The 17,015-nt window shown below is 38.2% G+C and overlaps 1 protein-coding gene across 1 annotated transcript; it reads right to left on the reverse strand.

Annotated features, from left to right (window-relative positions):
- Positions 1–12,038: 12,038 nt before the first annotated feature.
- LOC102226542 (serine/threonine-protein kinase pim-2-like) lies at positions 12,039–16,750 on the reverse strand. Its single transcript, XM_005815277.2, has 9 exons — positions 16,699–16,750; positions 15,427–15,669; positions 14,466–14,570; positions 14,241–14,335; positions 13,493–13,540; positions 13,189–13,398; positions 12,560–12,737; positions 12,238–12,408; positions 12,039–12,130 (listed from the first exon to the last, which is right to left on the reverse strand). The coding sequence occupies exons 1-9, from the start codon at positions 16,748–16,750 to the stop codon at positions 12,039–12,041; spliced, it is 1,194 nt and encodes a 397-aa protein (XP_005815334.2).
- Between the last annotated feature and the right edge of the window lie 265 nt (positions 16,751–17,015).

Below are 17,015 nucleotides of genomic sequence, written 5' to 3' on the forward strand. Positions count from 1 at the left end.
GATTAGCTGCTTTAAAACACCAGCCAATAGCGTGTCAAGCATCATTATGCCTGGGTATGTCAGCTCCTCAAGCTATACTTCCTGTTGGATAATTTAGGGGGGAAAAAAAATCTAGAAATAGGCAACTTTTCTGTGAATTAGTTGGAGTTAGATTCCACAGAAAAATCAGCATAATAATCTCCTGGCTCCATTCATTAAAAAAAAAAAAAACTTGGTTAGGTTTTAGGAAACATCATAGCTGAACTGAAAATAAATCATCTGAGCTAATCAAAGACACATGACAATAATCCGATTACTCAAGCTCTACAAAACACATTACATGCACAAAGTGGTGGACAATGACAGAAACCTGGCATGTTCACATGGTAGTAATATCTAAGCACTCTATTAAATTTATTGTTTTACTGAAGGCAACAGGATGTGCTGATCTGCCATTTGTCTTGGAAGCAGGTTTAAATAAATCATTTAAGTCCCATAAATCATATGTAGGGCAGTGTGGATTGGATGATTGCAGCGACTAAAGCTGCGATAGGCAGAAATGATGACGAGCCACAGCTTCACCCATCACAGTCAGGGAGAGCAGCACAGAAAAGCATTTTAAATGATCAATAAATGCATTGTGCAACTTGTCGTTCCTTCTTTCATCATTATTATGCTGAATGTTTTATTGAAGCAGCTGCCTATAGGAGCTCTGGTTCAACTTCTCAGCTGCATGAAAGGAAGAGAAAAGTCATGGTGAGGGTAATGTGAAAATAATCCATGAGACAAATCCCTTGGAAAGGTTTTGGAGCGACCGTATTTACTCAGGCAGTGTTTAAATTCCACATTAAATATGAAAAAAACTGTTGAGTGACATTTGAATTGTTTACTCTTAATTTAGAAAGACATCATCCCGGAATAACAGACATATTCTATCTCTTCAGTCCACATGAAATATGAATGAAAACTTTTGAGTGACATATACAGAAATTGAACTCATAGGAGTAAAATCATCCTTGGACAACACACAATTTAACTTTTAAAGCACTATCACTATGGTGATTGATATATTGGCCATATTGACCAGGTTCTGTTAGGTCCCAGGTTTCGTAAGCCGGGTCAGACCAGCATTCAGCGTCAGTTTGGGGCTTTAATGGCACATTCACTCATTCATTTGAAAACTATTTAATGGGCAAGTAACTCATCTATTATGCTGTCTATTTCTGTGTTTATTCTTAATTATGGCAGGACTGGTTCTCCATTATGAAATTATATTTTATCATTAATCTTATGGGACATTTCATGTTGTCACATGTGAACTACACACTTCGAAATAGATGGTGTGCACAAGTTTAATTTTGGTAGATTAATCTTTTTACTGAATTAGTTTCTCTCAGTCGATCCAAAATGTTAAAATTATCAAACAATTGGATACAAATCTGAATCAGCACCACATACAGAACAGGCATATGAGGACTTTTGTGGGTGAAACGATTGGACTAGTAAAAACAATAAACAAACAACCTGAACGTTACAAATAAAAAAAACCCCTGACATTTCAAAGAGTGAAAATAAATGATTAATAATACACTGAAAATATATATATTTTTAACCAACTTAAACAACTAGTTTTATTAGTTTTGCTCAACAGTAAAATTGTAATTTGATTTTCAAAGAAAATAAAAAATAATAAAATTAGCTGTAACCATTTGGATTAATTTTTTTGAAAGTTGGTTTAAAGAAACATTTTTTTTCTGTGCAGTGTCTTGTTTTCTTTCACTGGAGCAATTTTATTTTCTACAAAATATTGACGAGGGGACAAAATGCATCATCATTCTTGGTCAACACAGAAGCAAATTCAAAACAATCTACTTTGTTTCCACTCTGTGGATAAATAATGTTTTGTTTGTTGTTAGAATGTGACCTGATGCAAAAAATGTTTAAGGGGTCTAAAGATTCTTTCAAGACATTACATGCATGTAATAAAATTCTTCGACATTGTAAGCGGCTTGTAATAATTCAGATGTACACATTATTCTCTAGCCTTGTCAGAAAGTAGAAAAACTGGAATGAAGAGAAATAATTCATTTTCAGCAGCCTTTGTAAGCTTCGCACCATATGTCATGTAATCGACCTCCGAGAGATGTTTCACCCAGATCCAATTTATTGGGCCAACAGACGAATGGATGGCCATCATTGCCTTTTCAAGAGTAATGACACTAGAGCGTCTGCAAATCAATTCAAAGAGAAGTGCCCTGTAATGTCCAACCACTCCTTCGGTGCTTATAAACAAACTAAAGTAATAAATTGATGAGTTTAATCAAAATCCTATTATGTCTGTGGTAGCAGTTTTTATTAATGGCTCATTTTAATGTGGACATAATCAGTCACACTGCATGTGGTCATCATTATTTTCTGTGAATGAAAGCTGAGTTGGAACCATGGTACTCCATGTGACACCGCATCAGCAATTTAAATATATTCCTCAAATGTACCTGTTTCTAATTAACTTTGTAATTTTGTTAAAGGTAATGCACCCTTGTTGTTAGAGCTGCAATTTAAATTAACTTCCAATCACAAGCTCCTCTCTCACAGCACACACACACACACACACACACACACAATCACACAGTTCAGTTCAGCTATTTGTCAAGTAACTGACAGTGTGTGGTTGTGTAATTACACAGTTCTTAAAATATCCTATTATATGTGGCAATTCTGGTACATCACTAAAGTGGAATACCTGATACAGAGCAAAAAATAACCCTGGAGACGTCCTCCTTACATAAACTGTCAGTAATTCCAAATCCCTTCTTGGTATTTTATAGCCCAGTGCAATAAGCAAGCAGGTTTACAAGCATATGTTCAACATCACATTAAGAATGTTCTCTACCTTCTGTCCTCATTGGACAGAAGACTCCACACCCCCATGGTTCTGCAGTTGCTGATTCACCTGTTCTCTGATTTTTCTGTTTAATGTAATTCCAAATTCATCTGCAGAAAATCTACAGATTTTTCCATGGCCATATTAAAAATATGTGAAAGAATGTGCAGCTTGGAAAGCCGAGCTACCTCATCACAATGCTACCTGATGCACTATTGGCTGGTGTGTGCAACAATCCATGATTGGCACTGACTGGATGAACCATAATACTGCAGAATTACAGGCTGATCTGATTCACCAGCAAAACTATTGAAAAAGCTGTTTCAACAGCTCTCATCCACCCCAGGGGTGGATGAGATCCGCCCGGAGTTCCTTAAGGCTCTGGATGTTGCAGGGTTGTGTTGGCTGACACAGCCAATACTGCTCTGCAATACTGCATGGACATCACGGGCAGTTCCCCTGGATTGGCAGACTGGGGTGGTGGTCCCCCTGTTCAAAAAGGGGGACCGGTGGGCGTGCTCCAAATATAGGGGCGTCACACTCTTAAGCCTCCCTGGCAAGGTCTATTCAGGGGTCCTGGAGAGGAGGGTCCATCGGATAGTCGAACCTCGGATTCAGGAAGAGCAGTGTGGTTTTCGTGCTGGTCGTGGAACGCTGGACCAGCTCTACACCCTCGGCAGGGTCCTGGAGGGTGCTTGGGAGTTCGCCCAACCGGTCTACATGTGTTTTGTGGAATTGGAGAAGGCGTTCGACTGTGTCCCTCGGGGAGCCCCGTGGGGGGTTCTCCGGGATTATGGGGTACCGGGCCCTTTGATATGGGCTGTCAGGTCCCTGTATGACCGGTGTCAGAGTCTGGTCCGCATTGCTGGCAATAAGTCGGACTCGTTTCTGGTGAGAGTTGGACTCCGCCAGGGCTGCCATTTGTTACTAATTCTGTTCATTACTTTCATGGACAGAATTTCTAGGCACAGTCAAGGTGTTGAGGGGATCCGTTTTGGTGGCCTTAGGATCGCATCTCTGCTTTTTGCGGATGATGTGGTCCTGTTGGCTTCATCAGGTCATGATCTCGGTTCGCAGCCGAGTGTGAAGCGGCTGGGATGAGAATCAGTGCTTCCAAATCCAAGGCCATGGTCTTGGGTCGGAAAAGGGTAGAGTACTTACTCCAGATCGGGGGGAAGGGGTGTCCTGCCCCAAGTGGAGGAGTTCAAGTATCTCAGGATCTTGTTCACGAATGAGGAAAGAAGGGAGCAGAAGATCGACAGGCGGATTGGCGCAGCGTCTGCCGTGAAGCTGGTGCTGTACCGGTCTGTCATGGTGAAGAGAGAGCTGAGCTATGTAAGAGCAGATGTAAGCTATAATGTCCACAACTTCAGGGTGTATTTGTTAACATAAGTATGTTGGTGAGTGTGTCAGATGGTCTAATGATTTTTCTTTTACAGTTTTGCTGTTAAAACTGATTTCCCTGCCTGTGGTTAACAAATAGCCTGCTGCCAGCTTGAATATATTTGAGAACTAAAAATGAACTGTATTCGGTTGGAATAAATCACTCTCTTGCCTTGGTATTATTGAATTTCTGAGAAATGTTGTTACTACTTTTAGTGCTTGAAAGGCAGCAACCCAACCCACAACAAGTTGGCCATTGGGAATAGTAAAGTTTACTTAATGTGGCATTACAGTACACCCAAACCACTTTTACTAACCTCTTTGACCCTTTAGACAAGCTACTCTAAAGAGTCCCAAATAGTCGAGCTCTTCACCAAAACACCTGAACCTGAAGGCCTCTGGATTTCTGATCTGCTGGTTTAATGTCTCATCATCATCATCATCATCATCATCATCATCATCATCATCATCATCATCATCATCATCATCATCATCATCATCATCATCATCATCATCATCATCATCATCATCATCATCCACAGCTCATGACCAAAGGTGAAGGTCTAACTTCACTGTCAGGGTGAAGTTGATCTCTATCCTAAGATCAACTTCATCCTGACAGACCACAGTGGGATCTTTATGGCACCAGCCCACCTATTGTTCCTCTCATAAAAAGCCCCTGTATTAACTCAGAGGTGGCAGTTTAGCCTTTTCCAGTTAAAAATCAGGAAAAAATCTCAGAAGACCGTTTCAAGCTTTGCTTGATAAACTAGTCATAACATCAGTAAAAGAAACGGTCTTTAATCAGTTAAAATGCTTTATCATAAAGAAAGAAAAAAGTGAATTTTCTTAGAACAATGTTGTCATCAAAGCCAGTCTGAGGGAGAAACGTAGACAAATGGCTAGAGATAAAACAATCCAGTTCTACTTCCCTCATGGTTAAATTACAAATTAATAAAAAGTTTAAGTACTCCAAAACCTTCTTTGACTTTCAGGATCTTGGGCATTGACATCTGCATCCAGCGTGGGCATCTACTGCAGTGAAAAATAATAAAATGTGAATTTTGGACACTTGGAGGATAATTAGTCGCTAAATACTGCATTACAAACTCCTCCTGTATAAAAAAGGTTGGTTATGCAGCCACTGACATGACTGAATCAAACTGAATTAAAGACTTTATGTAGAAGAAAACTGCTAAGCGTATGCAGAACAAAAGGACAAAGGCTGTAGAAGCAGCGGTGTGCTCCTATCATTTTTCTCCTTAGTCAATGCTGTGCAGGATGGAGGGATGGGGGGGGCTTTAAAGACGTGAATGGCTGCAAGCTTCAGGAGCTTTGCTAGACTCTGATCAAGGCTCCTGATCAGAGTCAAACTGAATAAGTAAGAGACTGCCAGCTATACTTTGGAGATGGAGTATAGCTGTCATTGCTGTGGAGAATAAGTAAAGACACTAAGAGGAAAGTCATGCAGAGCCAGAGACTTGAAAGTACTTTAAAAATGTAAAACAATGTATTGGCCTGAATATCTTCTAAATATGAAAAGTTGAAATTTAACATATCATTTCACATCTTGCATCTCAGAGCACAGGTCTTCTATTGTTTATGTTGCTTGGTGTGAAGATTCCCTACAATTTAAGCATCAGTTTAGCGTCACACCGCTCCAAGGTTCTGCTTCGTGTTTTAATTCTGCCCGTTTCATCAGGAAGCATCAGTGCTGTGTCAGAAACTGAGCTGGCAGTCACACTGAGCCAGACAAGAACTGCTACACAACACAAGAGCTGCATTAGCATTGCAGCAAATGTTTCCTCCTTGTCTAATTTACAAATGCAAGCTCGTTGATTGAACAAACATTGAAAAGTGCACCGCTAAGACTAGAACAGACAGTAGATTAGATGCAGCAAATTAAAGTTGCAGCCTGTGGGGGGGGAAAAAGTTGAGCTTGTTAAGCTTCTCTTCAGTTCTGCATCATAAACTAGAGGTAGTGGAAGAAGTTTCCATCAGTGATGCACAACACACTTCCTATGCATTCATGTAAAAAATTTAGGACACCCAATTAAGTATTTAGGTCTTATGAAATAAATGCTCACATGTCAATGTCTTGTTTTTATTTAACTCTGTAAAATAAAGTATTTTAATTGGGTAAAAAAAAAATTGTGAATTCTTAGGTGGCTTTATGGGTAGTGTGCTGTGATGATGACTTACTGGACAGTGGCAGCTTTCAAACTCTTTTGAGTAGGAATGGGCACTATAGAAAACAAATGATTAGAACATATTGACAAGCCGCAAGAGCAGAAAGATCTATGCTTTGGAGTTCTAGGCTCTGACTCAACATAGATTTCATTTTCCTCCCTTTCTTACAATTTTAGGAAAAAACTTCACTTAGCTGGGATGAGATGTTTATTGACTACTATGGTGTTTGCACAGATGAAAATATACCATTTAAATTATATTTGTTGAGCACATTTTTTGAAAAAAATAAATTATATCTTCAAAAAGATTGTCTCAAAACATTGCAATAGATACTAAAATTAAAGCAGCGAATATCAAACCATGAAAGAGCACCAAATGTCACATGTGGCTGAAGTTTGAACTTTACGAATGCCTGAAAAGGCCTTCAGAGGATGTTTTTCTCCAACAGGAAAACTTTTCTTCCAGGTGATGCCAGTGCTAAGGAAGTTACCAAAACTTCAACCCAGATGTCAAAGTTCATTCAACTGAAAGTTTACAAAACAACCATCTAAATTAGCTTCAGAATATATTCTTAAAAAGTAGCTTAGGGGGAGGTAGGTGCCCTAAACGTTTTCAACGTTAGCCAAAAAATGCAATTTTTCCTCTGCTGTTAGTACATTAGTGGAAATATGCCAACCACTGACAAATATTTAATGCAGAAGGAATTCTCAGTGTGCTGGTTGGAGTGTAAGGAAATGATGAAGATGCTTCACAGCAGAGCAGCACATTGATGAAGACCCACATGCATTAGGTGGGAGGGACAAGCTTGGAGTTGTCAGTTTTCTCAACATGCATGTGACATTTGTGTGCATGTAAGAAGAGAACATGCACAGTATGCAGAAGGGCTCAAACCAACATCCATACCAAGTCCTTCTTACTGCAAGACACCAGTCCTGTCAAAGCATTCCATATTTATTCATGTTCAACTTCCACATATGTAACAAAGTGCTGCACTTCAGGAAAACATTGAAAATAAAATCTAGGTTAGCCAAATATCACTGTGGCATATACAATATGCCACATTGGACAATAAACTAATTTGTACAAAAAAAATTATATGTGTCATATACTGTAATAATAAAATAAATACCAATCATCTGGTTAGTCGATTTAGTTCATTTAATTATTTTAGATAAATATATTTTATGTTCATATTAAATCATATTTTAAGATATATACATTTGATATATACAAATATCATATATATAATATATAACAGCAATGAAAAAATATGGGAATACTTTACTTTAGTTTTCAGTTAATTCCTTTAGTTGGGTTACTTTCCACCTACTCATATATAATTTTTCTTCTTTTTTACAGTTCATGAAATGAAACGACATACTGCAGCTCAGTTAAAGACTCCAAAAATCCTGATTACATTCCAATAAAAACATGGAGAGTCTGATGATGGAGACAGATGTGATTCCTGATTGTTGTTCCTTTAATAATCTGGAGCCAGAACATTTTTCATGGTTTTAAAGAATAATATAATACCTGCTAGTGATTTTTTTTCCCAGAGGACTTAAAAATATTAAGTGAAGGAGAATACAAAACATGTTCCTGTCAAAATGTTTCTTTAAATTTATGTTTTAAAAGTGTTAAAAGTCTAATAATTAACAGTTATTTTATTATTTAAGTAACTAGTCTCACTCTATCAGTAGTAAAGTTTTTGAAAAGACATGACTACAAAGTTGATTTTTACAGTCTATCTTATTGCTATGTCTGTTTAACATAGTTATTTAAGGTTTATTAGTATCCATTAGGACATATTGGAATACTTTACATAATACTGATTGAAACTTATTATTTTTGTTTTCTGACATTTCCTATGGAAATAAAATGACTTTCTATTGTCAGAGGTAGCATCGTGAGAGGCAGAAGCAGCTCATCAAGTAACCATGGAGACCACAGTAGGTTAGACCAACTCGTTTCATGGGGACTCGATGCAGCCTTTGAGGTCTTTGGAGGATGTTGCCTGTTTCTGGTTGCCTTGAAGGCCACGGTTGCTGAATGGCACAGCAGCTGAATGGATACGTCGCTTTTAACTCCCACACTTTCACTTAAGAGGAAATGAAATTAAAAAGGGAATCCGTGTTGGGAATCCTGAGTCTATAAAGGATACTTGACGTTGTCTCCCAAATAAGTTTTCTATTGCTTACCTACAGCTAAAGCTAAAATATAAAGGAAGCATGGAAACCCATAATAAGTTTGACAAAGCTTTTATGTCAAGTTCTCAGCATATTTGCAAAAAAAAACATACAAGTCTGTGTTACTGTGACAACGGTTTCCTTATTTTTATCTCAATTATATTTTTACTCCTCTCTTCTACATTGCTGACTTTCTCTCCCGGTTGGCTCTCACAGTTCCTAACCCTTTGCCAGACTCTCCATTTTCATATCAACCTAAAGGGAAAAAATCCTTCTCTAACAGAAATAATACAGCTGTTAATAATATTCTAATATACTGTTCACGATTCTTGAATTTACATAGGAAAATGTGTGGGAGTGTATTCCTACGTAAACGCTGATGAACAATACTGTAATGGTAGATTTAAAAAGAACCTATGGTGGTCGAACAAAGCTTCACCTAAAATTGGGGAAATGTTTGCCGACAGGCTCGAGTTTTATCAGGATTTACAATATGGTCTTTGTGGCGTGTCACATGTTGACTAAAATACACAAAGCTTAGAAAGATCTAAAAACACAAAAACCAGAAAGCTTGTCAATGTGCAAATTAAAAGTCACCTAAAACAATATTTCCAGAATCAGCTTTAAAAATTGTTGAAAATGGCTAAAACGATAATCTCAATAATTTGGGCAACTTGCTTACTAAAAATCAAGGAGGCAAATGATCTGCCTTAAAGAGTCCTTGAAGCTCCCTTAGGTAACTTCTATAGCAGCCTGAGCTACTATTGACATTTGAATAAATGAATCGCTCCTGATCAAAAACAACCAGAGCCAAGACGAGGGACTGAGTGTTGTCAATCGGCATCATGTACTCGCTGCTAAATGTGCTAAAACAACTTACTGTTAAAGAAAAACTGTTTATCTGACATTATTTTTGGCTATGCTAACTAGCCTGAGCATTCACAACAGGCTATGCTAGTTGCAGCACAACAGAGAGCAGCTCCACGCTGGGGGTGATTGATAGCGCTGAAACCCTCATCCTGGCTCTGATTGGTTGTCTCTCATTAGCATTGGGAGCGCTGGGAGAAGGCAAAGGAACTCCCAATTTCTCACACACCTATCTCATACAAACTGTCACAACATAGTGAGATTTGAATAAAATATTTTTTGTAAAAGTTACATACTGCAGCTTTAAATACACTGTAATAAATACTATTCTTACTCTTAGGAATAAAAACACAATAGTATTTATTACATTGTAATAAATAGTGGTCAGTTGCCTAGTGCTACTATTCAGTGCACTGTGCTCCAGCTGGAAAGTTATTTATATTGCGTTAGCAGTTGCTCTCGCATCTGATAACACTTACGTGTATGCTAAGCATTACTTTTAGCTCTGACAGGAGACACAGACTACCAAAATGACAGAAACGGTCAAAAATATAGGACCATTTTAAACCAAAGGGAAAAAACAACACAGATGAATGCAAGCACTTCACAGCATTCTACAGTAGTCCTCCATTTTGCAGCTTGGCAACAGAAATTACCCCTAAAGTCACTCAAGCCCAGCATCCTGTTTAAATTCAAGCAGCTTAGCAACACAAAAAAGTATACAACACTAATAACACATAACAATAAGTTTATTCTACATTAATTTTCTCCACCAGTTCACAGCCTCCAACAGTGAAGCCATGTCACTAGTGAAGTAAAGTAAGCTGTAGGGGCGGCTGCTTGACTGGAGCAAGTTTGTATGCACACCCTTTCCTTGACGTAGATACCAATCTCATCTTTAATCTATAATTCTTTAAAATTTTCTTCTGCCCAAAATGCTTTCTGGTAGCTCTTCCACCAGACATCATTCAAACAAGATGAATTAGTGAACATGTTCACAATTCTCAGGTTGTCTCACTGAATCAAGATGTTTGAATCGCTCTTAGTGTGACCCCCTTCTCTGAAGCCAGTTTGCCATGGAAGACCCCAACAACAGTCAAAGTTCCAGACAACTTAGACCTCAGGATCATGGGGGTACTCAAACCCCTCCACCACATTAAGGTGGCGATTCTGCGGAGGGGAGGAAACCAGCAGATTGCATCAAAGCTTTATATCAATGCAATCCCCCATCCTGAGCAAAATACAGGGTGACAGTGGAGAGGAAGCACTCCCCTTTCAAAGGAAGAGACCTCTAGCAGAACCAGGCTCAGGATGGACGGCCGTCTGCCTCGACCGGCTGGGGTTGGAGAGGACAGGAAAGAGAGACAGACAAACATACACACACTCGCACACACATCCTGGGTCAGGGAACATCTGGAAAAAACACAGAGAGAACAACTTTGATTAGGGAGATGAACTATGGACACATGAGTAACAAAACAACAACAACAACAAAATATAGATATATATTTGTATTAGTACAAATTTACAGACACATTTATAGACAGAGGCATAAGGAAATATATACATCCATGTAAAAACTCAAACTTGCTTAATATACTGATATATACATAAAAAATATGTGTTTATGCATGTGTGAATGTGTCTGCTTGCATAGTGAACAGAGGCCAAGGTCTGGTGGTAAGAATTCCTAATGAACCTAACCAGATGTAATATAGATGTTTTCCAAAAAGTGCCTCAAGATGACCTTTTGTTGAATTGGCACTATGTAAAAAAAAGAACAAATTGAACTGAATCTTTATCTATTACATCCATCTTCTTCCGCTTATCTGTGGTCGGGTCACAGGGGTAGCAGTCTTAGTAAGAAGGCCCAGACTTCCATCTCCTCTGCCGCCTTGAGCTCGCTCCTCTGGAGGAATCCCAAGGCGTTCCCAGGACAGCCACAAACCATAGACCCTCAAGCACATCCTGGGTCTTCCCCTGGGCCTCCTCCCAGTGGAAGGTGCCTGGAACACCTCACCAGGAGGCATCCAGGATGCATGCTGACCAAATGCCCAACCCACCTCAAATGGCTCCTCTTGACATGGAGAGGCAGCAGCTCTACCCTGAGTTCCTTCCGATAACTGAGCTTCAATCTCTAAGGGAGAGCTCAGACACCCTGTGGAGAAAACTCATTTTGGCCGCTTGTATAGACCTCTCAAGCTAACACCAGTTCAGGCTCCTTCCCCACCAGAGAAGTGACATTCCACATCTTTAGAGCCAGCTTCTGTAGCTGAGGATCAGACCGCCAAGGTCCCCCGCCTTCGGCCACCACCCATACTGCATTGCACCCGACCCTTTTTGAATCTTTAATGAAACTAAAATGGATGTTGTTTTGAGTAGTGGAAGAAAATTAATTGCCAAATTAACCGACTTGTGTCATTTAACCCTAACCCCAATCCTTTATAGTTTAATAGTGCCCAACAGCCCAGCCTAGACTAGATTAAACAAAAAAAGTTAAGGTTGCAATGGTGCATGTGTGTGTGTTGGGGTGTGCATGTGTGTATAGTCTACGAAAGCCACGGGTGACACAGCAGCTCTTCCAAAGTGGGACGGTCCTCGGGGTCACTTATTAGACACTTTGACAGAAAATCCATGCAGTCTGGAAGGTTAGAGGTTAAACAGCAACAGTGAACAGAACCAAAGGAACAAAATAGAATGAGACCGAACATATGTACTGTTAGATAAATGGACAAGTGTTTGTCTCACCGTCGGAAAGCCAATGCCATATTGTCAAGTTGTTTGAGATGTAGGTGTTAATGTTGAACCGCGTCATGTGGAGCATCTCAAACAGAACAACCCCCAGCTGCCACACTGTTGTAGGTCCAGCCTTATAGGTACTGTTAACCATCCAGTCCAGCGGGATGTGACCAGGAGTACCTTGAAGATGTGTAAGAATAAGTATATATAATATAATAATATAATAAGATCAAGACTAATCAATAATAAGAATAAGATCATAAAGAAGAAAACAATCCTTTAAAACAGCATTAATAAATGGAATGAAGTGAGTTCTACGGTTCAGTCGTACCACAGAGTAGTTCATGTTGTTTCCCGTCATCAAAGCAGCTTAAGCCAAAGTCTATGAGATAGATTTGTTTGTCTTCTGAACTGCTGTTAATCAGGACATTGTCCACTTTTAGGTCTCTGTGGAAGATGTTTGCATTCTGAAGGTAAACAGCAGCTTCCACCAGCTGTTTTAGTATGACCTAAGATGGGAAGGTAATGTGACAGTCAGAAACTACCCATATTTACATACCACACTGAAAGACATCAAAGTGGTTTGTTGTCGATAGGAAACTATTCAATTGTTTAAAAACAGCTTTTTCAATAACGTTGCTGATGAATGAGAGGTTGGAGACCAGCCTGTAATTCTACAATAATGATTTGTCCAATTGTTTTATCAGTGTTTTGATATCTGCTGTTTTTAAAGCCTGGGGGAAAACTCCTGATGGAAGCGATGAGTTTACTATTTGAATCAAATTATTTGTAATGACAGGCAGGGCTTTTTTAAAGAAATGTGTGGATAGGATATCAAGACAGCAGGAACTTGAGCATAATTGAGTCATAATTTCTTCAAGGGTTTTATAATTAAGTAGTTGAAATTGAGTAATTTTCCTGCATTATTATTATTATGATGTTTGGGTATAGCATTGGTACCTTGGCCTCACGCTCCTCTATAAAATTTCCACGCTCGTTAAGATAGAGCAAGAGGTCCTCTGCGAACATGGGTCTCTCCATGACTAAAATCAGCTCCTGATCCAGATCATACCAGTCCAACAGGGACAAGATGGCTGAATGCGGCACTGTTTCACTCGCAAGTTTTAGCATGATGACCAACTCCATGGCCAGCTCCCTGGCATTTTCATCCTGAAACATCCAAACAAACAGGCAAAACCCACAATGCATCTGGAATCCACTTAGAAAAAAAAAAAAACTGTACTAGATTCTGCTTCTCACTTACCTTATGTTTGATGACTACTTTGTCTTTTGGTATGTGTTTGATAGCCACCTATAAGATAGCAACAAGACTTTGGTTAGCATGTTAGGGAGGTAATTTTCTTACTGGATGGATATACAGTATATATATATATATATATATATACATATTTTTCTTTTCATTTTTTTATATGAAGATATCAGTCAATTTCCCTACCAAAAGTCAGTAGGAGTCAGATTTTGTTGAGAAGAGCTAAAATCCTCAGATTATTGGAAGGCTAACAGATAGTCAGATCGAATCTCTTTCAGTTGATTTTAGCTCATAGAAACAACTCAAACTGAAAATACTTATATCTGTAGGATACAACTCTATTTTAGTATAATTTAACCTTGAGAAACTGTGGTTTTTGTTCTGTAAAGTTATATATGTTGAGTCATCCAGTTCCGCTCAGAAACCTTTTCTGAGTCTTTCTGAAAACATTTCTGAACGTTTTCAGGTTTCACAGTTGATTATAAAATTTTCTCTTAACTTCTGACTAGCAGCTTCAACGTACAGTATGAAATAGACGTTGTAAAGCTGAGAACAATGCCACAAACTCTGTCTGAGGCTTTTACCACTCACTGTACAAAGTCTGGCACCGCCTACTGACTACTACGTGTAAGAGAACTATCTGATTTTAACTTTATATGTAGATAATAAAAGAATCTAAAAATTACTGTGTGGATTTCTTAGTTGAATTGTGTGCGTTTGTGTCAGAGAGTGTAATACTTACAGGTAATTTACCCTTTATCCGATATCCAGCAAAGACAGACCCAAAGCCTCCGTCTCCCAGCAGATGGAGCTCAACATATTTTTGCAGGAATGAAGCTAAACACATGAACACATTTGAAATTCACAAAGTGCCAGAATTGAAGCTTGAATCTAATTATCACCACATCTTATTTCTATCCCATAATAAATGGTTATGCTACAAAACTACAGGTACATAAACTCCAACCTCTTTGGGAATCTTCTTGTTCTTCTTCCATCACCATCTTCATCCTTTTCCTGGTCGGTTTCTCCAAATCCTCCATGTTCCTTTTCGGATTCCTCTTTCTGATCCCTGTAATGTCAAACATGTCATGTTTGATATACGGGTTTCTCTGACCTCTACATTTTCAGTGTGTTTCCTATTCCAGAAAAACCTGATGTATATAACCAAATGTGTACAGTTTACAAATGAACCATCATGGATCAGTAATTTCTCCTAAAACAGACCTTTAATTAATGCTATACTATGCAGTTTTTGGCTTATTTTGAGAAGATTTTCCACCCTTGGGACAATTTTTGGGAGCAACATCAGCTTTATCAGATGTTGTACATCATGTTACACAAGGTAATGGAGTAAAGTGTGAGACCCATGTTCAAAGGCCTCTGTACTCTATGTGGCCGTCAAAGGGTTTAATTCCCGGTTCGTTAACCTTTCTCTTTTGTTGAAGTCAGAAGATTCAACAAGTAATCCAGATCAAAAATTACATTTTCTGATAAGTATTTCATAGTTCAGGCTTTACAGGGTTAAATCTCAAGTCCTGACTTGACAAGACTGAGCTGGCACTTTAGCAGTGGGAATAACCCGTAGAAACATGAACATATTAACATTCACTTGCTTTAAGAAAAAAAACGTCTTGATGGAAAGATTCGACTTAGTGGCTTATTAAGGTATTTTTACAGAGCATTTTCTGTCCCAAATTTCAGTGTGATTTATAGGAATTTAAGTGATGCAAATAGTGATAACACATAAAATACTAATGACGTTTGGTAGTGTAATGTAAAAATGTGAGATTCATGAATACTTTTACAAAGTACTGTTTCTTCTTTTCCCTCCCTTTAACTTTAATATGCTATTGTTAAGCAGCATATTAATAATCATGCTGAGGATCTGCATGCAAACTAACAATAGTTTCACCAAAGCAGCCAACCTGCACTGTTGTCTCTTGAACAGCAAGATTCTTTGCTCTGTTCCTGCTCCAGTTCCATTTTCTTCCTCTTGGCCTTCGGTGAAGGTTCCTCTGCTTCTTCTTTCATTTTTTTCTCCACCATCCTCCTCGTCCTCATCTGTTCCTGACAACTTGAGGAGGGCCCGGCCATGTCAGCGACCCTTCGCCTTTTTCTGGGGGTCTCAATTTCAGATATTTTCCTTTTCTTTGGTCTTCTGTTGCTCTCTAAAGTGACATAGGGAAAATCGTTTTATTATTTTTTGCAATTTGTCAAATATTTAGTATTACTAGATAGAGGTGGGCACTTATATTATTTATCATGACATATTTCTTCTAATGATAAGAATTCTGATTTTTCACTGTCATAAATTTTAATTAATGATGTTTAATTATGTGTGCAGTTTCGCATTAAAAATCACACGTCTTTAGGTGCCCCAAAGAAGCGCATTACAAGTGGGAAGGTTTTTAAAGAGCAGTGTTTCATATTGCTCATATTATGTAAGTGCAGAAAACACGAAATTTCACACTTGTGGTATTTACGTTGAATAGGAAACACAAATCAAATCATGTGTAAATGAGTGTAATGCAAAAGTCATTAAAAAACATGCAGTGCCATTGTCCTAAAACTACTTCCTGTCATCTTCTTCTTCATGGTTTGCGCCAGTGGCAACATCCTGCTGTTGATCATGTGACTCGTGTGATGTGAAAAAAGTGTTTCCACTGCAATTTTGCAAAATAAACCAATTTTGATATGGGAGTTTTTTCTAAACTGATGTGTTTCTATGAAGCAAATGTATTTTCAAAATGTCAAATTACACAATTATATGGTCAATGGAAACATTGCTAATGTCACAGTCATAAAGTTACCTAAAAGAATAAGAAATAAATATATCTTATCACCACTTTTATCGTTATTTCAATAGCGATGGAATGTTATGTTAATACATTAAGTCCACATCATCCTCTATTTCTAAATTACCTCACAGGCTGATATCTGATCATAAACTTTATTACACAAACTGTTCACCTTTTACTCATTTTCACCAAGACACATGCTTCTGGGTGAAACTATCACAGACTCACACATCTCAATGTTCCCAACAACAGGCAAGTCAGTAACAGAAATTCTTAATAATAAAAGCTCTAAATCTCAAAATTATACTAATCAGAACCTAAAATGAACAATCTTTTAAATCTATAATCATCTCTATTAAGATATGCACCATATGTTGATAATCTAATGAACTCTTTTACCTCGTCTCATGACGGCTGGAATTTTTTCATTCCTTTTACGTTCTTTGAACATCTTTTTTTCCAGTAGATTTGAGCATCAATTACGTCACCTACAAGTGTTGCCACTTTTATCTCTCGTAGTTACGTCTTACTATATCAAAGATTTCTGACGAACTGAACTCAAATAGAATGTTGGGTTCTGATACCAACCAGTGTGACATCAAAAATAACATTCCAAAATTTGATCATAAAAGTCAGAATGGAGGTGATGTTGCTTAGCAGCCCTCTGACTTAAACCTAACCTACAGAACACAGAAAAATCCCCACAAGCAAACATT

This window comes from Xiphophorus maculatus, chromosome 21 (genome assembly GCF_002775205.1).
Source record: "Xiphophorus maculatus strain JP 163 A chromosome 21, X_maculatus-5.0-male, whole genome shotgun sequence".
In the NCBI taxonomy this organism is placed as follows: domain Eukaryota; kingdom Metazoa; phylum Chordata; class Actinopteri; order Cyprinodontiformes; family Poeciliidae; genus Xiphophorus; species Xiphophorus maculatus.